The sequence below is a fragment of the Gossypium hirsutum genome, chromosome A02, assembly GCF_007990345.1.
Source record: "Gossypium hirsutum isolate 1008001.06 chromosome A02, Gossypium_hirsutum_v2.1, whole genome shotgun sequence".
NCBI classification, from domain to species: domain Eukaryota; kingdom Viridiplantae; phylum Streptophyta; class Magnoliopsida; order Malvales; family Malvaceae; genus Gossypium; species Gossypium hirsutum.
Window position 1 is genome coordinate 47,195,199 of NC_053425.1, and position 27,670 is coordinate 47,222,868.

The 27,670-nt window shown below is 33.3% G+C and overlaps 4 protein-coding genes across 13 annotated transcripts; all 4 read right to left on the minus strand.

Annotated features, from left to right (window-relative positions):
* Positions 1-3,362: 3,362 nt before the first annotated feature.
* LOC107952071 (protein trichome birefringence-like 23) lies at positions 3,363-6,151 on the minus strand. The gene is made up of 3 exons (XM_016887317.2): positions 5,711-6,151; positions 5,116-5,405; positions 3,363-4,475 (listed from the first exon to the last, which is right to left on the minus strand). Exons 1-3 carry the CDS (start codon positions 5,934-5,936, stop codon positions 3,702-3,704), a joined length of 1,290 nt encoding a protein of 429 aa, XP_016742806.1. The 5' UTR covers positions 5,937-6,151; the 3' UTR covers positions 3,363-3,701.
* A 1,341-nt stretch (positions 6,152-7,492) lies between these two features.
* LOC107952070 (uncharacterized) lies at positions 7,493-10,522 on the minus strand. Its single transcript, XM_041085628.1, has 5 exons — positions 10,155-10,522; positions 8,287-10,048; positions 8,076-8,136; positions 7,765-7,988; positions 7,493-7,659 (listed from the first exon to the last, which is right to left on the minus strand). The coding sequence occupies exons 1-5, from the start codon at positions 10,267-10,269 to the stop codon at positions 7,605-7,607; spliced, it is 2,217 nt and encodes a 738-aa protein (XP_040941562.1). The 5' UTR covers positions 10,270-10,522; the 3' UTR covers positions 7,493-7,604.
* A 3,484-nt stretch (positions 10,523-14,006) lies between these two features.
* LOC107952069 (COP1-interactive protein 1) lies at positions 14,007-18,956 on the minus strand. Of its 9 annotated transcripts, XM_041085649.1 has the most exons (6): positions 18,736-18,928; positions 18,190-18,250; positions 17,068-17,811; positions 16,623-16,793; positions 14,211-16,511; positions 14,007-14,104 (listed from the first exon to the last, which is right to left on the minus strand). In XM_041085649.1, exons 4-5 carry the CDS (start codon positions 16,714-16,716, stop codon positions 14,212-14,214), a joined length of 2,394 nt encoding a protein of 797 aa, XP_040941583.1. In that variant the 5' UTR covers positions 16,717-16,793; positions 17,068-17,811; positions 18,190-18,250; positions 18,736-18,928; the 3' UTR covers positions 14,007-14,104; position 14,211. The 9 variants fall into 9 exon arrangements, with proteins under 9 accessions (XP_040941583.1, XP_040941584.1, XP_040941574.1 ...); XM_041085650.1 differs by lacking the exon at positions 17,068-17,811 and having other exon boundaries at positions 18,190-18,247; XM_041085640.1 differs by having other exon boundaries at positions 14,007-16,511; positions 18,190-18,247.
* Positions 18,957-19,684: 728 nt separating this feature from the next.
* Positions 19,685-23,572, minus strand: LOC107952068 (COP1-interactive protein 1). 2 transcript variants are annotated; one of them, XM_016887310.2, is made up of 4 exons: positions 23,390-23,572; positions 22,558-22,616; positions 22,086-22,267; positions 19,685-21,439 (listed from the first exon to the last, which is right to left on the minus strand). In XM_016887310.2, the coding sequence occupies exons 3-4, from the start codon at positions 22,111-22,113 to the stop codon at positions 19,812-19,814; spliced, it is 1,656 nt and encodes a 551-aa protein (XP_016742799.2). In that variant the 5' UTR covers positions 22,114-22,267; positions 22,558-22,616; positions 23,390-23,572; the 3' UTR covers positions 19,685-19,811. The 2 variants fall into 2 exon arrangements, with proteins under 2 accessions (XP_016742799.2, XP_040941587.1); XM_041085653.1 differs by lacking the exon at positions 22,558-22,616.
* Positions 23,573-27,670: the final 4,098 nt, after the last annotated feature.

Sequence of the window (27,670 nt, forward strand, 5' to 3'; positions counted from 1 at the left end):
ATGAAGCATCCTACCCAATATGCATATTTTTTAATGCATTTTGCTTAGCTATTCAAGCCTTGCGGTAAGATGGCATGTACCTCAATTGGCTACGAATACTGACAATTATGCATGACACAAAAGTCCTGGGATCTGCCTTCAACATCGGTGGTATTAAGATAGCTATCATACCTGAATCTATCTTGGGATGATCTTGTGAAACACCTGTAAACAAAGTACGTTAAATAATACAACATTGCGTAATAACATTATTATTCAAAACCCTAAACACCTAGTGATACTGTACCGACAATCATGTATGTGGACCTTTGTACTTTTTTATCTCCCACAAGCCTGTCTTTTTCCTAAATGATTTTCCATGAACATGTACCGCATTGCACTGCACACTTGGCCTCGAATTTCTCAGATTTGGATTTAGCCACGTTGTAGTTAACCCCGTGATTGATGTTATTGTTTCAAAGCACCAAGAAAACTATACTTACTGGAAAACTCCTTACCAACTTCCAATACACCCAAATTTAATGATGAATCTGTACGGTCACACGTTCTGTATGGTAGATCTAGAAACTTCAACGTATCATCTGTCGATATATCGACATTATGTATGTGGGCTGGAGGTGAGTACACTCTGAATTGCGGATCTTCTTCTTCTTCGTCTGAACCCCCTTCAACGTCTTCAAGTTCGGATGGAACAGGCTCCGTTCAGAAATAATAAAACTTCTGCACCATCGGGGCCTGACTCTCGAGGTGGATCTATATTGGACTCATCATCCAACCCACCATCATCTGCAACGTATAAGGTCCCCTCATTGGTGGACGTCGTAGGGAGTACATCATCCCTTCTTGTGGACGTTTCGAAACGTCCCCAATCAGATGTGGATTACCAACCATTAGAATTTAATGTCATTCTCCAATAAGTATTTCCAACATCGAACATCGACCCACCGATGTGCATGTCCCATTCACTAACCGAATGTCGTGCAGGAGTTGTATTTTCATACTGCCACCAAACACAGGTACTTCCGTGTTCTGCCTCCCACTAACGGAGTGTCAGCTAGGGGTCATGTATTCCTCTCAAACAACAGTGGATGTTGAAGTCACAAATGTTTAATTTGGCGGTGAAAATTGAACATATAACTCAAGATAGGGAGATCCACTAGCGAGATGAGTCTGCACCACCACCTCAAAGTTACGACCACCTTTGATATCAAATGAGTCATATCTCACGGGATCAATCAACGAACAAAATCGATACTTAATAGAAGAAACCCTACTTGGTGTGTCATTCCGAAGATTTTGCGCCTAATTCTTTTACGAAATTCTATAAAATCTATACTCTAGTTAAAAACCATTCGTGCTGTGTTCTCTGATAAAAACGATATTTTTGATGTCACGGACCTCACCATCATAGTAATAACAGCACTAATACGTTCACTTATCTTCAACTTTTATTCTGCTTAGCCTCTCTAATTTTTCTTGTTGTAACTTATGCAACCTGAGAATGAAATTTGTCTCGTTTATAGCCTAAGGCCAAGCATGAACTACTGTCCAAAAAGAGCGTCCACGTGAGAGCTTTTTTCAGAAATTTTTCTGACATTGCATCCTGCTTGAAGCGTTTTTGACACTATTGATTCAGAAACGTCTTCTCAAAATTATTTTTCAGGAACTATTGTAAAAACAGAGCGTCCACGTGAGAGCTTTTTTCAGAAATTTTGCTGATATTGCATCCTGCTTGAAGCGTTTTTGACACTATTTGTTCAGAAATGTCTTCTCAAAATTATTTTTTCAAGAACTACTAAAGGAAAAGAACATTCACGTGGGAGCTTTTTTAAGAAATTTTACTGACATTGCATTCTGCTTGAAGCGTTTTTGACACTATTTGTTCAGAAACGTCTTCTCAAAATTATTTTTTCAAGAACTACTATAGAAAAATCATAAACCCTAATTTAACTAATTTTTATAAAGTAACACTAAATCCTAATTTATTTTTAAAATCTACTAAAACCCTAAACCTTAACTTATTTTAACAAAAACCTAAACCTTAAACCTTAACTTATTTTAACAAAACATTAACCCTAAAAACCCTAAAAATCCTAAATAAACCTTAGGGACTAAACATGCAAAAATCCTTAACCTATAAAAACACGGAGCAAAACGCGCCCCTGGGGGAGCGTTTTTGCTACATCAGCAAAGCGCGTCCTCGTTGGCGCGTTTTTGGCTGACATGGCAAAAATGCTCCCCCAAGGGCGCGATTAGCTGGCATTTTCCCCTTAAAAAGCGTCCACGTAGGAGCGTTTTGCCAAAACCGACCCTTTCCGGTAAATAATTCTATAATCGACCCATTTCCGTAAATATGCTTGAAAATGAACCTTTTTAGGTAAATTAGTCATATTAAAGCGTAGGTCACGTGTTGTAGCGGTATCTTTTTGTTAATATTGAAATATACTCACTCAGCATTCTTTGTAAAATCATATTAAAATTTTAATTAAGTAAATGTTTTTTCATTAATATATGATTGGTTTAATGATACAATTTTTTAAAAATGAAATTGTAGTTAAGGTTGAATTATTAGGACAAAAACAATATAAATTATGAAATGAACTAAATTATGACATAAAAATGGATTTGAATTTTGACTCTAAATTCAATTCGTATAAATTTGTAATCATTTAAATAAGAACAAAATGTATCTATTATGTATGTTTGAGTTGTATAATTCAACTATAAATAAATTGTATTGTGTTATTTGTTAATTTTTACATTAATTGAGTTCAGACAGTCTAAGTTATTCCGGCAACATAATATGACATCTTACGTTCGGACCTAATGATCAGGTCGGGTGTGGGTGTCATCCATTACAAGTATCTGTACATTTTGATTACTGACCAACTTATACCAACAAACTAGGTCAAACAAGGAATCTTCTCCTGTTTTGAGTTGTTTTGATTCCCAAAAACTCAAACTTGATTGAAAATTATTAGAATATGTATATTATGATATTATTTAAAAATAATAAATATCACTCAAATATACGAAGATGTCAAAATTGACAGAAATTAAACCTGTAAAATATTATATGAATTTGTAATATTTTACATTAAAAAAATATGAAAACATAACACTTCATTTTTAAAATTGAATTATTATAATAAATTATGTAAAATATATATGATGAACTAATAAACAAACTTTTAACTATTATCCATAATTATACAAAACCCAACATGAGAAAAAAAAGAAAATAAATATGACATACACATATTAATGTGAAATCCATAAAATAAGAAAATAATATTAAAAAAACCAAAACCATGGTAAGAAAAAGAGGATATAACTCTTGAATCCAATTAAAAATTTCTAAATTCAATACCCATAAATCACAATCTTTTCATTGCTGCAAAACCTAAGCCTTCTCAATTCCAAATTCAGCAAAGCACTTATGGGGGCATGGTTGTATGGAAAATGCAATAAATTGCATATAGGTACAAGTTTGCAGATTATTTATCTATACACTAATAGCAAATCTCCAATCATAGAGTTTTAGAATCAAGTTACAATTGCCAATCCAAGAAATGAATTACAGACAAGTATAGTTTATCTACTTTTCAATCTGATGAAATAGCTTCAGGCTTGCCATTGTCAAAATTTCTGAGAAAAACCAACCTCCAAAAATTGCTCAGAACTTCTCCCTTTTTAATAATTTAACCCCTGACCACCATCTCCATAATCACATCATTCCAAAAGTCCATTGGTCCAGGTAAACACCAATGTAGACAGTCGTTTTGAACCACGGCTGTTTGGTTCTCTGCAAACGGCTGAAACTGCCGGTATGGACCCGGATGCCCATCTGGTCTCATTAATAAGAGGTTTGTGAAGTCAAGAAGCTTAAGATTCACCCCATTGTTAGCGGCTTTTGCAGCTGCCTTCTCAAACTCTTCTAATTCAACATTACGCAGAATTCGGCTCAAGTCTTTTATTTCAACTTCTCCTTCTTTAGCCGGGGTTGTCTTCGGACAACTCCCTCCGTTATGCCATTCTCCGTTCTCAAAATGATCCGGCGTGGATGTCCTGAAAAAGATCAACCCCTTATGCTTTGAGTTTGCAATGAAGTCCATGACATAATGGAGTGTTTTGTTGTAAGCATAAACAAATCCTAATTCGGTCAGGTTCTTTCCTGGACATATATGGCAGCCAACTTCAGTGTCATTCTCATGGTAGATTGCAGCCTTGAGAAACCATTTCCCAGTCGAGATTATCATGTAATCTAGGCTTGGGTAGAGATCTGTCCATGTCTTATCAAGTTTGTCCAGATGAAGCTGAACTTCAGCCGTAGAAACACCGTCATTATCTTCGAAAACAGCAGCCTTTACAAGAAAAGGAGACCAAATGTTTGAAACGGTAAAATTGTATGATGCAAAATGCCATCTCTTTGATTTGTACTGCTCATCATGGTAAACTTCAGCAGGCCGTTCAACCTGAATGTTTTACGAAAAAATAAACATAGTCAATAACCTGACAACAGAAATTATAAAGAAGAGAGAGTTCTGCATACAACCATAGTCAAACATAAAATAGCACGAATGCCAGGTATGAATTGCAGCATAAATTGCTTATAATCAAAACCTCAGGTAAAAAAATAGAGCCAGGGCACAGTAGTAACAGAGCAAACTATCAATCATGGCCTTTGCCTTAATATGCTTACAGAACATGGAAAAGGAACTAGGGAGCAATAGACATGACAGGGCTATTAGGTACCAAGAACAGCACTAGTGAAGCTCATCCACTTTAACACAAGGAAACGAAATCGAGATAATGTAAGGCCTTCGATTAGTAACAGTATTTTCAGCAGATTACTAGGTGCTAGTGTCTTGTGTATCAGCTATCTGAGCATACTATAATGCAATGCTGATGTGTATTAGGAGTGATTCAGTAATATCAGACGCAATCAACAACGAGCAAAGCACATAAGCATATGCAGAGCAAACATTTTCATAGGGTCCCGATCTTTTTAACATCAAATAGTTTATATGTTACGATAAATTCCTCCTCATCTAATTGAACTAGTACACAGTTCTTCTGATAAAATGGAAAGTTGAGGCCAGGGACACCAAATACCGTTGCGAGCATGCACAACAATGACTGCACATGGTTACGAGATATGGAATCACCGATCAAAGCCCATGCTTTATTCCTCATCAACTCCAGAAATCTCTCCGCATTAAAACGAGGTAACTGACAGTCACGCGGCTTCCATTTCCAGTGTAGATACCCGGAATCAGGACGGCCATTCCTCATACAATTCTGATGACCTTCTATCAAGGGACAGCTCCCGTTGGTATAGGTCGGACCTGAGGGATTGGGAACCCAATCCCCTGTAAAGAGATCACATTTCTCTATAACAACATCTGGTCCAACCATAAATTTAAACAATTAAGCCACAACACTAAAACATCCAAAAAAAAAATGCAGTAGTAGATCCGATTAGCATATAGTTTATCAGGAAATTATCAAGTTAAAATCACATAAATCAATTTGTTAAAGAAAAAAACCATCAAAAATTTCAATCTTTGTAGTAAAAAAACACTATCAGAAACACTAGATCAGCGGATCTCAGAATACTAACTCTACTTACAGCAGATTATATATCAATGAAAATAAACACCCCCCCCCCAAAAAAAAAAGCAAGAGAAAAAGATGAAAAATTAGTTACCTAGAGGCATTTGATCATCATTTTCAGGTATTTGAACAGGGAGAGGAGATTTCAAATCTGGTTTTTGAACATACTCTTTCTCTACCTCAGGGAATTCCAAATCAACACCAAATCCTTTAGAACGAAAAACCAAGAGCTTAAAAGCAAAACCCACTAAGAGAATGCCAATTGCAAGCTTCACAAGATGGTCCTTGTTAAGTGACCATGATTTCCAGTTAACTCTCATTTTTTTTTCTGACCCGATTTTCCTGCTTTGTTTCCTTGTCTGAAAACTGAAACAACTGACACTTTTTTCCGGTTGCTTGTCTGAATTTGGGTAGAGAACCAAAATCCAAATAGTTTAGTAATAAATCCAGAAGACCGACATTGGACTCTGGATTTTGTTATCACAGGTTTTTATTTTATTAGGGTAAACAGATGAGGAATATTACAGGCTTGTTTTTTTTTTTTCAAATTATTAAGTAATTATTAACCTTAATTAACTGGTCATATATTTATGGATTTTTATAATGGTAGGTTTTATGGGCCTCTAATAAAAGTGATTATGATTACTAAGTAGCAATTAAAGGTTAGTTTAGATTCAAATAATTTGAATGAAATAAAATATAAAAAAAAAAAGTAGTGAAGTTAATTATGACAGTGATAAATGTGATATAAGATAATAAAATGTATTTTTTTCCAAAAAAATATTGTATTTATTTGTCAATATTTTTTATATATTCTTTTTACCAAATATGAGTAGTACTAAATTATCAAACTTGGTGGTAAAAATCTAATAGCTCCTCAATAACAAATCCAACGTTTTGGAAAAAAATTGCAGGTCTTCAGTTTCTTCCAATAAAAAAAGCAGTGGCTTCTGTCGGCAAAAGAATTGATAAAATTACTATAGAGACATGTGTACTCAAAGTTAAATTACATTTAGTTCTCTCTATTCAAAAATAGGTAAATTAGTCTATTTATGTTAAAGTAAAGAGTAAATTAGCCATTTTGTTAAAAATTTTATTCATTTCTATTGTTAAAAATTGGTCTGATACATCAGTATGATATTTACGTGGCATGCCACATTTCACTGTCTGGATATTCTGTAAATCATGACAGTTTATAACCGTACAAATAGATGAAATTTTTAATAGAAATGACTAATTTACTCTTTCATATAACGTATAAAAATTAATTTGCCAAGTTTTTCAATAGAGGGGATAAAAGCACAATCTGACACTTAGTACAAAGACCTCCATGATACTTTTATTATAATTCTATTCTCAGTCCCTATACTCTTTTCACACTTGAAATTTAATCTCTCTACTTTTAATTTTAAAAATTTAATTTATTTATTATAATTGATAGCACCAATAAAAGAATTTCGAAATTATGTGTCATTTTTTAATTTAAAAAAATTAGTTCACCTGACCAAATTAAAATTATTGTATTTCTGGGAAACAGCCTTACAGCCCCAAATTAATCATGTGAGAATATTTTTTTAAAAATTGTCATTTAATCCAATTTGATAGAAGTTATTAAATTAAAAAATTGAAGAAGAGTAGAATGAGATATAGCAAGACCCCTTTTTTTTTTTAATTAGTTTCTCTACTTTTACATATAAAGACACCTTAACAGCTGAATATTGCACACATATTTTAATGGCCAAGCTTGTTCTTGGGTGGCAGTGAAATAAGTTGTGTTTGACATTGACATCTTTCCTTCCTGCCTTTTAAAAGAATCTCACAAGGCAAGAAATAATATATGGTGCTTACTGAATTTCTTTCATTTTTTTATTTTTTATTTTACAAATACAACATAATGTTGTGTATGATTCTGACTTTACATTCACCATTGAACATGGTTTTGTTTATTGGACCTGTTTCCAATAAGTTCATCGCAGCTCCATCTTTAATCACTCGACCGCACCGGGAACTCGCATGCCGAATCCACGTTTCTCTTTCTCGACTCTGTTATCCGATCACCAATAGTTTAGAAACAAGTTATAAAGATTGGAACCTCAAATTAGTCTCTATAAAGGGTGTCAAACTATCAAATGACAGTGTAGGACTTACGTTGGGGCCAGTTTGCCAAGAGTGTATAATTCTACGCCCGTGTCTTCATCGAGAACTCGTCCGGAGAATTCGATAATATAGCTTTTATCACTTGCAGTTGGTAATCCTTTGCAAGCTAGTAGGTCCAGATCTTTCTGGTGCAGTTCTCTCCCATTTATAAAGACGCCTGTGTTTCCAGCAGCACAGTTTTTGGGCATGGGGTAATTGAATTCTTCGATGAACGGCTGCAAGGTAAAACCCGACAAACATCCATAACTTAGAGTGAACATGTTCTGTCAACAATGAAAAGTACAAGTATCAAATGATCTCACAGGAATTATGCCAGAGCATGGTCGGCCAATCACACCCCAGAATCCGGCTCGAGAATCGTACCTTTTAAAGCCAGATTAAAAGAAAAATCAGTACTAATTGTTTGTTTTTGAGTTGCAGACAGTTTAAATCATCTATGTTACTTGTTACATTTATTCTCAGAGTTCGATATCATTTAACCGAAGCATGCTTAGAAGGAACTGCATGAATTACCAGTAATTTCCGGGATGAACCTGCCCAGCTTGCTTTTCTGCCTTTCTAACTCCATTTTCACATATTGGATGTCCATTCACCGAAACATTAGGCCTTTCATTCTTGATGTTACCATTAGATCTTGAGAAATCTCTAAAGCTTTTCTTTATAAGACCTAAAAATGATCTGCTCCCCTTGTGGAGTTTCAGCTGGTTTTGTTCTTTGCTTCCTTCCAAAGAGTCTCGAGATGAACTTGAACTCCGACATCTATTGAAAGAAACTTCCGCCTCAGTTGTCCCCCGCAGTGAATTTTTTCCGGAAACAGCTTGAGAAGCACTTTTCACTAGGATAACATTCTCTTGATGTTCTGGTTTAGTCCTATCCCGAAAAGGTAAACTTGAAACTGTTGTGGAAATATCGGAACTAAACGGAAGCTCGGAAGAGCCTGGTGAATCTCTCCAATCAATGACATTAGGAGGACTCTGATCTTCCTTTGAAATTTGTTGGATGGTGCCACCAGCATTAAAACATCCATTAGACGCTTCTTCGGCTTCAGTAGGTGTTTGCTTGAGATTTCCAGGGACAGAAATAATCAGTCCCTTCTTCCTCATTTCAAACACAATCACAGTGGAACAAGCACCACATTGTAATCTCTGCTCATTGTCCATCATTTTCCTGAATTTTCTAGGCAATTTTAACAGTTCCAAGCAATTATAGCATGTTATAAATGGAGCACCACTGGCTATAGGGTGACAAAGCCGATTCTTCCTTTCGGTTAGCACTACCTTTCTAATACATCTTCGACCAAAATCATCAATATCCGAACCGATGTCACTTGGCCATAAGTGCACCGGTGTATCTTCAAAGTTTGATTGAGGTCTAGGTAGATAGTGTTGCCCAACTCTGTTAGAACTCACATAATGATTCGAAGTAGAATTGCAAGGGTCTTTCAAAGAACCTCTGTTGCCAAAAGCAGCTGGTGTAACTCGCAAAGGGCCTTTCCGGTTTTTGTCATAGCAATATAAACATGAGCATGCAGTGAGGTGATACAAGGCTTCCTCTTGATTCATATATGATGCAAGATGATGCTCATAGCCATAAGTCCTTTGCTGAGGGTGAGGACGAGCATGCTTCGAAACTGAATGGTAGTTTCCATAGAAGTTCACCACATTTTCATCATTATTCATTGAATAATGATACTGTCCAGACCGAAGATGAGCCGAAGACATCCCAATAGAACTACCAAGATGGTCAGTTGAGTCCATCTTGTTATAACTCGGAACCAGTTCCCTAGGTCTCTGGGGCATATCATGAGACCTACTCAGTTGATCCTTTAACTCATCCAGCTTCTTAAGCACCTGAGCTCGATCCTTCTCGAAATTTCGAACCCCATTAGGCACATCTAGACATTCAAATCCCTTCACTGGTTTACAGTAGCCATAGGCTGAAGCAGACCTATAACTTGAAGGTCCCTCATCTATTGCTTCCAGGCTCCTTTTGTAAAACCCTCCAAACCCATCTCTATCCACACCTTTCAACCTCAAAGACCTACTCAAGTTATCTAATCTGGGCGAGTAAACCCCAAATTTGCTCTCCCTACTTGAATTAACAGATCTAGACCTGTTAATGTTCAAATCATGATGATCATGCCTTTGATGAGCCCAATTATTCATTGGATTCTTTGATTGTGACATATAATCATCAACATATCCATCTCTTTTCTCGATTCTACCAGGATTAAGCCTATGTTCCCTCACATTACTCACCTGTTCTTTCTTCTTTGCTGTATTTTCAAAGAAAAGCAGCAAATTTCTCTCAGATACAGTCTATCTAATTGCAGAGAAACCAACATAATAAAAAGTTTAAAACTGTTAAAGGAGAATTCTAACCTTGAAGAACAGCACCACAAGAACCACACTTGAAGAAAGAATACCGAGGAAGCTCCTTTATAAGACTATCACACCTCAGGCAACGAACTAACCGAGCTTTTGATTCTTCAGCCATTGAAAAACAAAACTAAAAGATCCCAAAAGAGATAAACCAAGCTTTAGGTATCTTAATTTTGGCTTCAAAATTGTGTTTTTGAGAGACGACTAATGTTTAAAAAGTCAAAGAATCTGTGTTTCATGGTAAAAGACTAAAGCAGAAGTTTGGAGGGAAAGAAAAAAATACAAAAAGTCACAATCTGTAGTTTCAGTGGTGGGTTTAGTCGTTAGAAGAAGGGGGCCCAAAACGATGACGTGTCGAAGTTTCTTTGGAAAAGGCTGCCATGGAAGAGCAAACCTGGCTTTCTTTGGTTCGAAGAAAGTAATTCAATGGGTCTGAGACTGACATGATTTGTTTTCGAAGAAGAAATCAACGTTTACCATTGAAGTATTGAACTGATCCTACACAAATTTTGAAGTATACCCATTTTTTTTAATTTTGTACTTAAATATTTTTTTCATCAATTTAATACCAAAAGTATGCCTCCTTTTTACTTATTTTTGATACACCACATGTTTGACTTCATGTAAAAAACAAATATTTTTTTATTAAATATATATATACATTTAAAAAATACAAAAAATAGAAAAAAAATATAAATTATAGAAAATTTATAATAAAATAAGATAACTGAAAAGGAATTAATTGGAATTAATAATATTATTACAAGAATTTTTAAAAGAAATTGTAAAAATTATAAAAATAATTTTTTTTATGAAATTATACTTAAATTTCAAGATTTCTTTGTAATTACTTGAAATTTAAATATATTTTTTAAATTTTTATAACAATTTCAATTGTTATATATTATTTTGTATTATATATAATTTTTTTTTACTTTTTTTAATCAATATAATATATATAATATTAAAAAAAACATGTGACATATTCTAATAGTGACATATGCTAGACCAACACTCGATCAACTCGGTCAATGGTTGATCAAAGTTAACAGTGTTTTTTAATATTTAAATATTTAATATTATAGTTTTTTATTTTTTAATTTAAATTTAATATTTTAATTTAAATAAATCTAATTGCCACATGGAATTTTTTCATTGATCAAGAACAAGTTATGTGGCACTTTTCCATTGGCCAAAGTGGCCTAACGGTAGTTACCAAATAGATTGAAAATAGAGGAAATTGATACTTTAAGTATCAAATTGTAAAAATAAAAATAAAAATTAAGTACAAAAGTGGCAAAATGGGTATACATCTGGAGCTAAATCATGAATTTAGCCAAAACTTAAAATAGAAGTTGTATCACATTTAGTAATTGGTCAAATTTTTGTTATTAGTCTCTATATTATGAGTAAGTTATATATCTAGTCTTTAAATTTTATTTTAGTCAATTTTAATCATTATACTTTTCAAATTTTGAAATTTTAATCTTGACTCAAATGATAATAGTTAAATAAATTAGGTTAAATCTTGCTATTAGTCCCACATTAATTGTGTGGTTTAGTTCATGTTCTTCAATTTAATCTTTTTTAGTCCCTATACTTAACGAATTTTGAAATTTTAATCTTAACTCAAATGGTAGCAATTAAATTTGTTAATTAAAAATAAGCTTGGTTTTTTGTAAGTATTATGTGAAAATTATGAGTTAAAATTGTATTACACGTGTGATAAAATGTTTGAGGTAAATTTTTTTAAAAATAGTATAATTTAAATTAATAATTTTTTATATATACTTTATGTCTGTTTTACGGTCTATGTTCGGGTCCGTGATTATCCCTCCTAACAATATGGTCTTGACATTAGACCATCCATAAGGTGAAATCAGAAAGCAAAGATGAGGCAATTAGTGCTACTTTTATTTTTGGTGGGTGTGTTATTAATTTTAATTTTCTTGGAATTAAATGGAGTCAAACTTAAGCTTCTTTTTTCTTTTTTGTCTACAAGCTCTTACGGGAGACAAGGTTATATACTCTTAAATAAATCAGAATCTTTTCCCTTTGCTTAGTTGCTTTTATTTATTAGTATAGAGATGTGATAATAACATAAAATGGTTGAACGTTTCCTCAAGGAAAATAAAATAACTCTCTTCACACAAACCTCTGTATATTTGACCATCTCATACCTTTTTCTTTATTACCTAAAATATCAATTACGTGTTAGTAAATTAATTAAATCCATCCTCAAATCACCCAATTAATTTCCTTCTTAATTATAAGTTTCACCCAATTCAATCGTTTGAATCTGTTTTCCGGTCAACATCTAACGAATTGTTAAGTGGATAATTGATGTGACAAAATAATGTAAAAAAATAATTACGTGGTAGTTAACTTATTCAACCACCGGTCTAGTTTTAAAAATTATATTTTAACAAAAATATCTAATTATATTACCAAAAAAATTACACCCCTAATCACTCCAACTTAAAATATTAAAAAAATTCTTACTAACTAAACCTAGCCTCAATCAATCATAAAAAAAAAACCCCTTTTTCAATAAACTTCTAATTAATTTATGTAAGAATAGAGAAGTTTTTTTTAAAAAAAAAATTATTACTTAAAAAAATTATTTGATGCATCGTCAATATATAAATTTTATATACCATTAATGAATAATAATATAACACATTATTATTACATTAAACAAAAAAATATAGAGGATTTGTAAATAAATACTAACAATTTTTTTAAAACATAATTAAACATTAAACTAACTATTATAAATAAATATTAATAACTCTTGAGTTTAAAGGTTTAACATTTTGTTATGATTTTAATTATATTTAAATAAAATTATTAATATATTTTTACAAGTCCTCTATTTTTTTATTTAATAATGAGATTACATGTTATTAATAACTGATTGTACATGAGATTTATGCACGAAAACTTTATTTATCTATAAATGTCATTACAAATCATAGAAATATTATAATTACATTCATATTTATTTAACTTGGATAGTTTTTCATTTATAATTAATGATAAAAAATATTTATAACTCATTTCAAAAGATTTTACTTTGATATTTCTATTCTATACATTGACGCAATGTTATACAACACCTTAAAATTTTAGAAAATTTTAATTAAATCTCTCCCACGTACAGTGTGAATGGTGAACAGTGGTGCTAGTGTTAAAGCAGATTTGAAGATGCTGAGATGAGAGTGATGTTTTGATCAACACTGAACTATAGCTAGCTGTCGATGAGTTTAAAATTTTTCTGCCATGCTTCTCTTTTCATCGCTATAAGACCGGAACGTTAAATTCTATTATTAATTTTTGTATTTAATTAAACTTTTGATTTTAATCAATATATTATAATTTAATCATATTTAGTTTTTATATTTTTAAAATTTTAAATTTTCAAATTTCGTTGTCGGTGAAATTTATAAAGTTTTGTTATTTTCAAAATTTAACACAATAAATATATTATCATATGTATTACTCACTAAAAATCAGTTAATAGATTAAAAAAATATCATTACTAAAACAGTAATTTCCAAAATTTAAATATAGAATGGTTTAATTGAAAACTATGAACTAAATCCATAGCTATACACATAAGATAAAACTAATAATTGAATTTAATTAAAATTTCAAACTTTAGAAAAATATAAATATTAATATTAAGCAATTCGAAAAATATAAAAACTAAAATTTAAATGAAATGTGAGTTAAAAAATTATGAATAAAGATTTGATTAAAAAACCCTGAAACATGTGATAACCTTTTAACTCACCCCGTGTAGAGCTAAAATGTATTCACCTTTTAACTCATTTACCAATGCTCAAGAAATTTCTGATAACTGCAGTTTTATTATCTTTACAAGCAACCGAGTTTTACGAGACATAACTGAACATCACCCTGACAATTTGCTTTTATCAACAGCCCAACTTGTGGAATAAAAAGAAAAAAAAACAAATGAAACAATTAAAAACAATCCATAAATGCAGAACCAAAATGAACATACTAATGTAATGAAAAATATGAGGGACTTACTCTAGCTTGCCCTTTGAACTCTGCCACTTTTCGAAAGTATTTCCTTCAGATCATCGCAGCGACTCCGGTGGTAATCTATCCACATGCAAAGTTGCCTAATGGCCTCCCTCTTCTCCTCTCCTAGGCCTAATATACCTTCATCCTTCTCTTTCATTGCCCTCTCCAACAACTCAACTTTATTCTCCAGTTGCTTCACCGATTTCATCAGATTCTCCTTCTCGTTTTCTTCCTTGTTTGCCTTAATCTGTAGCTTCTCAACCTGTTCCCGTAACGTAGATTCTTTTTCCTTCTGATCTTTCAGTTGCTCGATCAGGTTAGTCATTTCATTCATAAGCCGCTTCTTTTCGCTCTTTGTTTCTCCAACCCAATGTTTAGCAATCCTCAGCTCTTTTGATGTTTCTTCAACGCAGTGTTTGTATTTACTATAGCCTTCTTCGAATTTCTGGTTGATAGCTTCAAATCCAGTCAAGGTATTATTCACGTTCCCCGAGATATCAGTGATCATCCTGCGATATGCTTCATTGTTTGCAGACAATGTTGTGATCCTTTCTTCAAGCATTCTTTGTTCTTCCATGAACTTGGCTTCTGCTTTTCTGAAACTCTCTTCTTTCTCAGTTAGTAACTGTTCCGTGACTCGGAGTTTTTGGTTTGACAAGCGGAGCTTAACTTCGATTGTGCGGACGTTCTCGACAAAAGTACTTATCTCATCTCCTTTCATTTCTAAGTCTCGTTTCAAGTCTTCAATAATTTGCTCCAAATCAGCTACAGTTTGATCCTTGGAGTGAACGCTCTTATCGTGCTCTCCAGCCATTTCTTGCATCTTCCTTTCTGTAACTTCGATAAGCGCTTTGCAGTCCTGAAATGAAGTTTCAAGTTGCCTGTACTCCTCGCTTAGCTTGTTAAATGCATCTTCTTGTTCTTTAAGCATTCTCTGATGATCATTTTTCTCATCTCCTTTTGCTTCCAAATCTCTTTGAAGGTCCTCGACCATTTGCTTCAGCTCTGATTTCTGGTTCTCCATTTCATTCAATCTTTCGGATGACTCTTGTTTCTCTCTCTCAAGCTGCAATTCCAGTTCTGCCTTCTGGCTATGAAGGGATTCCAGCTGCTGCTGCAATGTGTTTACCTCATCCATTAAGCTCTGTACTTGATTTGATGCTTCATCACCTTTAAACGCTAAATTTTCTTCCAACAGAGCCTTCTCAGCTTGCAACGACTCCATCTCCGATAGCAGATTATTTACCTGAGCAGTCAAGTTCTCCATTCCAGACAATGATTCTCTGTTATCATCCTCAAGTTTCTTCGTGAGAATAAAAACTTCTTCTTCTCTCTTTTCTAACATCATCTCGAGTTCTGAAATGCGGGATTGGAGTCCTATATTTTGTTCTCCCAGCTGTTCTGCTTCACTTGCTTTGTTCTCTAGCTGCTCCGCCATATCTCTGTTAGTTGCTTGCAATGATTCCAACTCAAGTTCCAAGCTTGTTACATGTGCCTCTAATTCTTTTATCTGAGCAGATGATTGACTCCCATGCATATCATGCAACTCTTTGAGTGTCAAAAGTTCCCTTTCTTTCTCAACTAGTTCCTCCTTTGACTGACTCAATTCAGCCATGAGCTGTTGTATTCTGCCCTGTGCCTGCTGAAACTCATTTGAAACCTCAGAAAGTTTCGAGTTAAGGGATTTATTCTCTTCCACGGTAGCATTAAGACCTTCGCCCAATTCCATAACTTGGTGTTCTGCAGATTCCAATCTTTGATTAACCTCAGCTTCTACCTTTGCAGCAGCGTCCAGTTTATGCCTCAGCTCTTCATTTTCAACCAAAAGTTTTGATTTTTCACTCTCTGATCTTTCAGATTCAAGCTTCAGATTTTCTATGGTTTCCTCTGCTTCTTGAACCTTGCTTAAAGAGGCTAGGTAATCTGAACTCAAAGCATCTTTTTCTTCACTTGTAGCTGTCAGCTTCCTTTTCAGGTCAGCAATTTCCAGATTTGCTTCCTCAAGTTCTTGTTTAATGCCGTCAGCTATTTTCTGAAATTCGCTTTCCAATTGGCCATTTTTACTGTTTCTGTCTTTCGAAGAATAATCAGAGTCTGAATCTGAACTTGACGAGGACAAGGCATCTTTTTCTTGTTTTCCATGAACTTTTTTCCTCAGCTCCCCTGTGAGATGATCATATTGTTCATAGAGACTTTGGTAGTGCTTGTGGAAATCCTCAATTAACTGGACAAGCGGTTCCTTCTTGGAGTCATTTTCTCCATCTTTGATGAGCTTCAATATTTTTGTCACCTTGTCATCAATTTCTGCAGTGAAGAGAATAAAACATAAACGGAAAATCCTGTTAAATTGAGAGCGGTGGCATTTCAGAACATCCAAAAAAAAATAAAAAATAAATAAAAATGTAGAACAATTACCTATTTTACTTCCTTTAAGCTGTTCATCCTTTTCTGGATCAACATGATGCCCAAAGAAGGACTTCATAGACTCCCTAAAACGATGCTTTCTCATCTAAGTTAGATTACCAACAAATTTTGCTCAGCAAGTGTGCGTTAAGACAAGGCAAATCTCCATCTTGAGCATAAAATCTGACAAGCAGGATTAAGGTTAATGACGCTCTAAGTTTTCTCATGCCATATCCATTTACTTACACACTCAGATGCGAATGTTGAACACAGATGTTTCAAGAAAAACAAATAGACAAAACAACAATTCTCAAGATTTAAACAGTAGACCCTCCTTTAATACTCAAAGAGTCTCGAATCAGTCCATCATATTCTATACAGTATGTTCTTTAATGAACAGTTCTCAGGATTTTTTTCAGAACCAGGAATATAAACTATCTAAGGTTTATTCACATACCTGGTAAACAGTGTTTAAATTACTAAATCCCAAAGTATTGCATTGTAAACAGGGTTAATTCCGAACAATCCTGAAAGATCAGCAAGAAAATCCACCAATATTTTGTTTCCATGATCTCAAATCATTAATGCCTACCTTTTCCATCTTTTTCACCAACAAAGCAAGTGAGCATTAAGTTTTCAATAAATGCTAATTCACAAACCTCTCCTACAAAGTTATAGAATGTAAATTATAATGGTCCAAGAAACAGTACCATACATGGGCCGAAAATGGTTTACTACTGTTGAATTGTCCTGTCCTCATGTTTAATCGTGTGATACTTGGCATATGAATTTGATAGTCGATAATTTATATAATACAAATTTCGAAATTGTCTGCTTGAATGAAATTTATATAGAATTAATATTTGATGCAACGGTATATAAATTATGTATTGTCAATGAATCACATATTTACACATCATCTAAAATTTTTTAAAATAAATCCACTTATATTCATTTTTAGATGATGTGTCACTGCATCAAATATAAATCCATTATGTCTTGTTTAATTTATTTTGTTTATATTGCGTAATCATATCATGTCTATCACTAAAATCGTTACTCCCTTACCACAGACACAACCAATGAAATCAACTATCCTAACACATAAAAACTTCCAAGCAGAAAGAAACAATTGAAATATCAAATCCAAGCTCTTTTTGTTTTTGTTTTTGTTTGGGGTAATCCAGCTCAAAATGACAATCTGAAACCAACAAAAAAGAATTTTCTAATTTTTAAGCATGATAATAAACAAGATTAATGATTTTAATTATATTATTACAAGAAACAAAAACGTCGTCGTCGTAACCGAATGGATATCTTATCATCAGTATCACCCATTCGTAAATTTGATAAATTGATTTGGAAAAAGAAAAGGTCAGCTGTTCTTTCCTCCTTTTTTTTTTCCGTTTGACAAAACATAAGGCAACGCCCAGTCAATTTATCACTCAATTACTCAAAAACCTTTTATAGTATAATATGAAAAAGAGGAAATAGTATTGCTAAAATTTAAAAAGGAAATAAACTGTAACTGTAACCAAAAAAAAAAACAACTCGTTAAAAAATAAACAGTATTATTCACCTGATTCTTCCTCTTCACCTTGTTTTCTCAGTCTTGCTTATGAAGCTTTGATAAGTTTCTACTGAAGCAAATAGATATTTTTTTAGTTCAAATCTAAAGAGAATGAATTTAACAGTAATAATCGAATCTAAGATGATGTAAGCAAAAAGTTCAAAAAGTAGAAAAATCTGGAAAATTTTTGAAAAAGGCAAAAAGAAAAAAGTGAGGAAGAAGAAGAAGAACTTCATTTACTTGAATTCAAATTCATGATCTCAAATCATTTTCAATTCTATTTCTTAAAAAAATCAAAACCACGTGGATTTTTGGGAATCTATATACAATAATACAAGATAATTTTCAACGAGGAAAAGAGAATCTTAAGTTAGATTTATGTTTAAGAAAACGAATGGATGAAAGCTTAATTTATTTTACAAAAATCATGATAAAATAAAACACAGATAACGAAAATTAAACTACTAAAGATCAAAGATTTCGATAAAAACTAGAGTTTAAGTAATCGAAACAGAAACTACAGTGATGAATAATCATTTGATAATCAAAGATTACCTCTGAAGCAGAGCTATAAGGCTTGATTACGAAGAAGAACCAGAAAAAAAATCTGAGAAAGAGAGACTGTGGATTTTTTTTTTTGTTCTTTTTTCCTTTGAATTGAGAAATAAAATTAGCAGTGAAAAGGAATAAATGGAGAAAATGAATTTGTTTGTATTAGATTTAGAGAGCACTTTCCTTAGCCAGTTTGTAGCTTTAGATTGAATCTTTGGAAATTCTTTTAATATTAATTAACTTACCCTTCCATTTATTATTTATTGCAGTTATACCCTTCCATTCCCTTCAATTTCTCGTCAGAAGAAAACGCGAGATGATTTGATTCCTTTTAATCGGAAAGACATAATTAAAATTTTCCCGCGCTTTTTGGTGTTTTCAATTTTCGCATTTATTTGAATGTCGTTGACTGATATAGTTACCGCAAAATTTAGGATTTTATTAATTATATTACTTATAGCAATAATTTCTTTTGACCCAGAATTATTTAACATAATTAATACAATAATTTATAATTTTATTAACTATTTTTAAAGAAAATTCACCAATAAAATAAGATGAATATAGATTATAATAAAAAAAATACAAATTGAATAGATAAAAAATATATTTCAATTTTGATGGCCGCAGACCATGTACAAAATAATTACCATATTTTTAATACATTATTTAAATTACATTAGTGTTCTTTCTTTTTGGTGGATAAAATAAGAAATTTTACAATAAGTTAAAAAGAGTCAAAAGAAAAAGTTACATATATAATTGTAAACTTTTCTTCTTGTCAAACACCAACTTAACCATTCAATCAGCTTCAACGTTTTCTTCTCTAAAAATATTCAATTCACCAAATATAAAAATCGATGAATAAGAATAAAACTAGATAAGAATGTAAGATTTTTCTCTCTCTCTTTTTTTTTTTTACAAAAATTAATGAATAAAGTAAATAGACTTATTAGGTGGAAACAATGTACTGGTGATAGTTCAGACGGTGTTACTTTCCTCTAAAAAAGAATGAATTTAAACATTTGAAAAGAAGAAGAAAAAATCATAAATTTTCTGAAAATGTGAAAAAAAAAAAGTCATATCTTTTTCTTGATTCTAACAGTCAACTCTGAGACCAATTCCTTGAGATAATCACAGTTGGTACGATGATAATCAATCAACAAACAAAGCTGCCTTATGGCTTCCCTCTTTTCTTCTTCTCGACTCAACAATGTCGCATCTTTTTCTTTATTAATCTTCTCCAATTCTCCCACTTTTTTCTCAAGCACACTCACAGCTTTCAATAACTTCAACTTTTGTTCTTCTTCTGAATTCGATACCTCGTCATTTTCCCTTTTCTTTTCTGCATTATCTATCAGCTTCGTCAACTCAGTTTCACAAGTAACAAGCTTTTGTTTCAGTTCTTTGTTTTCTTGCTCTAAACTTTCTTTTATGTTCTTGTAGTTCTCTTTGTTTTCGTAATGCTTTTTTTCAGCAACCGCAATCCTTAAGCACAGAAGACGGATGTTATCATCGAGTTTCTGGTAGAATTCTTGTGCTAAATTCCCCATCTTTCTTTCTATGTAATTTAACTTGTTTCCAGCAGATAATTGTTTGATAAGCTTTGGGTTACGTTCCATGGTTTTCCTAGTATGTTCTTCTATTTCTTTCATCATTCTCTGTTGGTCTGCAATCTGTAACTCCACTTGGTTTTTCTCCGTCACATGATCCAACTTAACCTCTGTACTCATCTGAGTTATTTGTTTTTCCCTTTTAGTTTGGCAGTCCTCAAGTCTCCTCTCTCTAAATAGTGCTTCCAGTCCTAGAATTCTTGAATTCAGGTGAGCATTTTCCTCTTTCAATTGATTGATTTCATGAACATTACTCCTCAATTCATCTTTGGATGTAATATTCTGTTTGCGTAGAGCATCAACCTCCGATTCCAAGTCGATCACCTGCACCTGTAAGCCTTGGTTTTCCTCTTTCAGAGTTTTCACTTGAACCTCTAATTCCGGCTTCATTACATTTCCTCTGGCTTCACATTGTTGAGCACGTAAATAGTCCACTTCCTTTTTCAGACTGCAGACCTGTGCCATTGAATTATTGATTCTAGATGTTAGGTTCTTTTCATTTTCTTTGAGTTGCTTCATGAGTTTAGTTACTTCATCTCCTTCCTCCCAAACCGGCACATACATTGCGGTATTTGTCTCTCCTTGCTGTTTAGTTTCAACTGTCTTACCATCAATCCCAACTTCAGAATCTCTTTTAGGCTCATCTTTGTTGATGGTTTCTATTTCTTCTGTTTTACTTGAAGCAGACAGATGACCTGAAGCTAAAGCTTCACTCTCTTCGGTCTTAGAGGCCAATTGGTGCTTCAAATCAGCGTCTTCTTCATATGCACGATTAAGTTCTTCCTTGATGTTATCTGCCATCCATCTATGGAATCTTCTATCATTATCAAATGTCGTGTCAGTGTCATTTTCTCTATCCGTAGGGGAGTAATATTCTGAGTCCGAGCCGGATGAATAATAGGGATGACTTTCGTTTCCTTTTCCTTTTCCTTTGAGAACTTTCTCAACGGACTCTCGTTTAAGATGCTCATATTGCGCAGAGAGTGACTGGTACTGTCTGTAAAACTCCTCAACATGCCCAATAAGTTCTGGCTCCCTTTTCCTGCTTTTCCTCTTGATGAGCTTCAAGATTCTTTCTACTCTCTTTTCAACATCTGTGAAAAACAGGGAAATTCCGAATCTGATACATCAACATCAAATGAAATATGTATGGAAGAAAATGTTAAAACTCTTACATTATCTTAGTCAAAAGCACCTGAGATCTTACAGCACGGAATCAATACAACAATGAACGCAAATCAGGAGACTTTGACAAAAGCAATTGACATTAAACAATGACAAAGAATTACTAATAAGCTGACAGTCATAACTCGTAGGATACTAGAAACAGGATAATACTACAAGGCACTGTCAAGTTTTTCTCTAGAGGGCAAAGTAAGGTTATAAGCAGATTCCTAAACCTCGCTTTTGCGGAAACATAAAAATGGTGAATGCAACACTACAGTTTCAATACAACTACTTGAGGATGACAAAGTGATTTTAACTTTTCACTGACTAGTGCCTAATCTTTAGCCAAAAATGCACATAACTTTGCAGACATGCATCCATTAAGATTTACATTGAGGAAGAAAAAGAAAATGTGCCTATAATGGCACTCATGTTATCTTTGAATCTACAAAAATAATGTAAGAGGATGATAAAAGGAAGGTAGCACGGGGGTATATTAGCGAGGGTGTAAAATTTGGTTTTGCAGCCAAACAATGTGTGCATATTTTCAGGTTTTCATCAGCTTTTACAAACCTGGTTTAATCACTTCCACTTGCTCCATTGTTCTGAACTTCTGTGTATCAGGATAACAACCCTTAGAGGTCGTTGTCTGGCTTTATAGCGTCTTCTCCAATATGAAATTTGCTGCGAACTTAAAGAATGAATCCCCAAGCCAAAAAATGCATGCTCCATCTCAAACACATCAAACTAAATATCTGAAAATAAAGGTGACATAGCATTAGTAAATTATTTTTCACATTGACACATCCAAACATAACAAAGTCCTAAATCAAGCATATCCTCAAAAACAGCTTGTGCATTCACTATTTTTTAGATGGTCTACACTTTATCCTTAGTTTTCTTCCTCCCTAGCCAATACCAAAAATGTGCATTTCATCATAAGCAAAGTCATAAAAGAAGAAAGCTAATTCATCTTTTACACAAGAACTGTTCACCAGGCATTTAACCAAACTCTTTAAAATTCAAAGTCTGGCAAAATTTTGACCTTGGAAACAAGTAATAAGACATGCCTGTCAAATCCTTCCATGTGCATTCTTGACATATCTGCATTATGAATTCATTAATTAGAACACAACCTAGTCAAAATTCCTAATAGGAGATTGTTATGGGCCGGAAATATCGTTGATTTTGATACATAATTAGATCAAATAGTGCAACAAAAAGCTAAAAAGACAAACCCTTCATTGCCTTCAACACGGTACCGCACATTACATTTGTATCCGACACTCATTATCGGATAATGAGTAACATGTAACGATTATTCTACATAATAGTTGATTTTGACAACAAGACCCACCAAAAAAGAATGGTGGTCCATTGATAAATCAGAATTTCCAAAGATTGGGTAATGGATAAATGGTGGCCAAGGTTTGATACGTCATCTTCAAAGGCAACAACAACCCCCACCCGTTTCTTCACCAATTCAGTTCTGAAATTCAAACACATTGTCTTGCTACAAGGAGAAAATATACCAGCTAACATCCAGTTCATTGCCACCCATGGCCTTCAAATAGGTTTTTTAATCACAATATTTAAATTTTAATTATGGGATTAAGCGTTAACACGTCGGTTATGTTCGATAAGGAATGACATTCGCTGAAAGCTACGTAAAATCCAATTCAAAATTCAATCTAACCATTATTTATCTTAGACGAATCGAAAGATCAGAAAATTCAAATTTGACTTATTTAGTTTTTTATTTCTGAATTAAACATGAAATTATTAATTTGAATGATTTTCTTCGTTTTATATTCCATCTTCGTTAACAATCAAACGAAGAAAAAAAAAGAAGAAAATGAATTGAAAGCAAATATTACCTGAAAATCGAAGGCGGATTTTCTCTCAGCGGATCAAAATGGAATGCGAATTGATAAAATGATGGAAAATTAGGAAACATTTTCAGGTGAAAAGAAAAAAGGGAAAATAGTCAAAAAAGTGAAATTATAAAATAGGCTTTCGGTGTTTGTGATGTTTCCGGTCCATGAGAACGGAATTTTGGCGGTTTCTTTTTTATGATACAAATAGCCCTAAAATTTCGTTTTGTATATTACGATGGAATCTCATTTTATCGGATAGCAAAAATACGCGATAATTTCATTTCATCGTAAACAATAAAAAATAAGTGGCTAAAATTTCAAAACGTAAATGCTACGTGGGTGATGTCCCGCGCTTTGTCTTGTCCTAAAATTTTAATTAATTTTTATATTTTTTAAATTAAATTACTCTATGGCAGATGACCTATATTTGAAACAGTGAAGCATAAATCTTTAGGTTTTTTTACTCTATTATGATAAATTTATTATTCATTAGGATAAATTAAACCAACAATTACTTAATTTTGAGGTAACTAACAAAATAGTCAGTCAGGTTTTAATTTAGTCACTCAACTTTCAAAAAATAATAAAACAAGTCTTTTTAACCATTTTTCGTTACAGACATAACGGAAAAGTGACATGACAGTTGACGGATTCCTTGTTGTCATTAACCATCCAGCTGCCCAGTTAGCACAAATTTAAATAGCCCATTTTGGCACTAATTTAGGGTTTAGGCAGTAAAAGAAAAAGAGAAATAGAAGAATTGTAACGGCCCGATTTTGGGTTCAATCGAAACAATGGTTTCGGAACCACTAACTCGAGGTCAGAGAAATTATTTTTTTATATTATTTTATGTGTGATGGCATGTTTATAAAGGAGTATAGAAATTTTGGTGAATTAATTTTAGCGATTGTGAGCCCAATTGTGAAAAAGGACTAAATCGCATAAAATGCAAAAGTCCTGTTTTGATAGCAAAGGGTGTTAAATAGCTAGAGAACCAAAATTGGGGGTCTTTATAGGGCAAATAGACCCTTGGATAAGTGATGGCCTGCCATAGAAGACAAAAGATAGAGAAAAGATATCATCTTTTTCCCATCTCCTTCTCCACCGAAAACTCACCCATTGTAGAGGTTTTTGAGCCTCAAAAATTTCAGCCACTCTCTACTCTTGCAAGTAAGTGACTTTAATGGCTTTTCTTGAAAATTTTTACATTTTTAGAACCTTTGTAGCATGAGCTTTCTAACAATGGGACTATTTTGTTAAATGGTTGAAAGTTTAGAGTTTTACCATGAGAGTGTTCATGTTGTTTTCTGAAATTTTATGGAAGAAAATGAATCATGGTTATGAAATAAACAACTTTTATGAAGGGACTTCTCATGAAAACCCTAATAAGACTATTTTGTAAAGTTGTAAAATAGATAGTAATGTTGTGAAATATTGGAAATTTGGGGGTTTTTTAAGATAGATAAATGGTTGGTTAGGCTTGACTAATAGGGAAACTCGATAAAAATTGATTTCCGGGCCTAGAGGTAAAATGGTTATTTTGTAAAAGTCTAGGGGCAAAATGGTCATTTTGCCCAAATCATAAATTATTAAGCGCTTAGATTTAATTGATGATTAAATTACTAAATGTTTCCATTTTAGATCATGAAATACAAAATCCGAACCTAAACTGGGGAAAGGCCAAGCAAGTAGATTAAATCAACTAGTCGCCCCATTTTGAGTACCGAGGTAAGTTGTATGTAAATAATACAACTACATTGTTATTATATGTGTCTGAATTGATATAGCATAAACTGCTTGTTTGTGGAATTGATTATGTATGATGAATATTGAGATAGTAGAACTCCCGTTTGAACCTTAGAAAATAAATCGGATATTCATGCCATGACATTCGGGTTATTGTATGCTAGTGTAAGACATGTCTGGGACATGCATCGGCTACATTATGAGAGCTAGTGTAAGACCATGTCTGGGACATGGCATCGGCATTGAAACGAGAGCTAGTGTAAGAGATGTCTGGGACATGCATTGGCTACGAGATGTGTCAGTGTAAGACCATGTCTGGGACATGGCATCGGCACGTATAAAAGTGCCAGTGTAAGACCATGTCTGGGGCATGGCATCGGCACTGATATGTGAGAGCTAGTGTAAGATCATGTCTGGGACATGGCGTCGGCCTCGATTTTGATAGTCAATGTAAGACCATGTCTGGGACATGGCATCAGCATTATACCCTATGTTTGAAGCTTAGTGAATATTCAATAGTATTCCAAATGATTCAATGGTGAGAGTTACAGTTTGAGTTAAACGAGAAAAGTATAGCCATGTTGTGAGTGGTACAGGTACCCATTTGAAATGAATGAGATGTGAGCTCAATATATGCTATGTGAATTGTAATGGATAGTGATGAGTAAGTTGAACTTATGCCTACTTTTGTATTATGAACATGATGATGAATGGTAAAGTTGTTGTTATATTTATTTGCATGCAACTTACTAAGCTTTATGCTTACTCCCTCTCCTTTCCATTTTCTTATAGTGCCACATAATTAGCTAGAGGATCATCAGACGTCGGAGGCATCGATCACACTATCAACTGAAGCACTTGGTATAGTTGGTCTTATTATTCTGAATATGGCATGTATAGGGCTTAGACTTTTGAGTTTTGTGTCAATATTAATTTGACTAAATGTGTTGGCTTGGGATGAATCCCTTCATTTTGTATAAAGCCATGGATAATGGTTAATATTATTATTGATCTATGTAAATGATGATATTTTCATGAATGAGATAATATCTTGTGTGGCTGATTAGACCTTGTATTATTGTGTAGATTTTTCATGTTAAAGGTTAAGTAGGTTATGTAACACCCCTATCCCGTAACCATTGCCAGAGTAGGATGAGGCGTTACTAGAAATTAGGAATCAGATCAGAAGAATAAAATTCTATAAGTAAACATTCAAAAGATGCCATTTTCATATGGCTTATATACAATAGTCAAATTATCATTCTACTATATTGTCTATCCTATACATGCCATAAGCTAAGTCTAATTACATAGTTTCCGTAATGGTAGATAGTGTGACGAAGCGCTGATGATCCCCGAACTGGTAGTCAGAATCCACAACCTATAAACCAAAACATGATCGAACAGAGTAAGCTTTTGTAAGCTTAGTAAGTTTTAAGCAAAACAAAGTGTTCTCATTCACTATCATTGGTCATTCATTTCAACTGTTCGATGAAGTTAATCTAGAGCTTCATCTCGAACTATAATATCAATAAACGCATCACTTGGCTATCACATATATACTTTCGAATAATAATGACCTAGATGGTCAGATATTTCCAAAGCACATTCTTCATCAATTTTCAAATTTCCATAATCCTTTCCACTTGTTCATAATCACATCCATATTATTAAGTATTTCAACATGACAAGTACTAAATTACCGTAGGCACATAAAGAACCAAACATATTCCTTATCACATATACGTAAGCTTACAAAACATAATCCTTACCTTGTACTGGCACATCTAGCTGAACCCAACCCATACTCAAATCTTAAGGCTTTTGGGCCGAATATGCACTAATACATAAGAATATTTCATCACATACTTCATTATACAAGCATACCATTACCAATTAGATCATTCTCATATTTGGAGTTATAATATTAATCACATTTACCTACCTCTTTGATACTGATAATTCACCTCGAAATCACTCCACCGATGAGTAAGTAATACGTACCTGAACATCTTAAATACATAATACTTATTTGATGGTAACTTATTGCAGATACTCAATATCAAAGTCTTACTTGAATCCTAGATTTAGCCGTCGGGTCTTTAAAGCTCGGATATAGTACGAGCACGAAGCCTACGGACATTAATCAGGATAATATTCTCGCATAAAGCCTGCGGGGTTTTAACCCGGATACAGTACTGACACAAATGTTCTTCGGGACTTATCACAGTTATACACTTCCACTTCCATCACATTGGCCATTCGGCCTTATCATATATATATACTTTCACATTCATCACATTGGCCATTCGGCCTTATCACATATACATATACTTTCACATTCATCACATTGGCCATTCGGCCTTATCACATATACATACACTTTCACATTCATCACATTGGCCATTCGGCCGTATCACATACACATACACTTTCACATTCATCACATTGAATCCTAAATCAAAATATAAATTTTCATGTATTCACATCACAATTATCCAAATATACTTCACATACCACATATACTTTCATGTA

Excerpts from the sequence above, each read along its gene's own strand:
- LOC107952071 (XM_016887317.2), bottom strand. The coding sequence starts at position 5,936 with ATGAGAGTTAACTGGAAATCATGGTCACTTAACAAGGACCATCTTGTG. Across the intron at positions 5,406-5,710 it reads TGATGATCAAATGCCTCTAG|ATGTTGTTATAGAGAAATGT; the intron begins GTAACTAATTTT and ends TGGTTGGACCAG. Across the intron at positions 4,476-5,115 it reads TGTTGTGCATGCTCGCAACG|GTTGAACGGCCTGCTGAAGT; the intron begins GTATTTGGTGTC and ends TAAAACATTCAG.
- LOC107952070 (XM_041085628.1), bottom strand. The coding sequence starts at position 10,269 with ATGGCTGAAGAATCAAAAGCTCGGTTAGTTCGTTGCCTGAGGTGTGAT. Across the intron at positions 10,049-10,154 it reads TTGTGGTGCTGTTCTTCAAG|CAAAGAAGAAAGAACAGGTG; the intron begins GTTAGAATTCTC and ends TTGAAAATACAG. Across the intron at positions 7,989-8,075 it reads CATGCTCTGGCATAATTCCT|CCGTTCATCGAAGAATTCAA; the intron begins GTGAGATCATTT and ends TTTACCTTGCAG.
- LOC107952069 (XM_016887311.2), bottom strand. The coding sequence starts at position 16,716 with ATGAGAAAGCATCGTTTTAGGGAGTCTATGAAGTCCTTCTTTGGGCAT. Across the intron at positions 16,512-16,622 it reads GCTTAAAGGAAGTAAAATAG|AAATTGATGACAAGGTGACA; the intron begins GTAATTGTTCTA and ends TCTTCACTGCAG.
- LOC107952068 (XM_041085653.1), bottom strand. The coding sequence starts at position 22,113 with ATGGAGCAAGTGGAAGTGATTAAACCAG. Across the intron at positions 21,440-22,085 it reads AGTGGAAGTGATTAAACCAG|ATGTTGAAAAGAGAGTAGAA; the intron begins GTTTGTAAAAGC and ends TGTTTTTCACAG.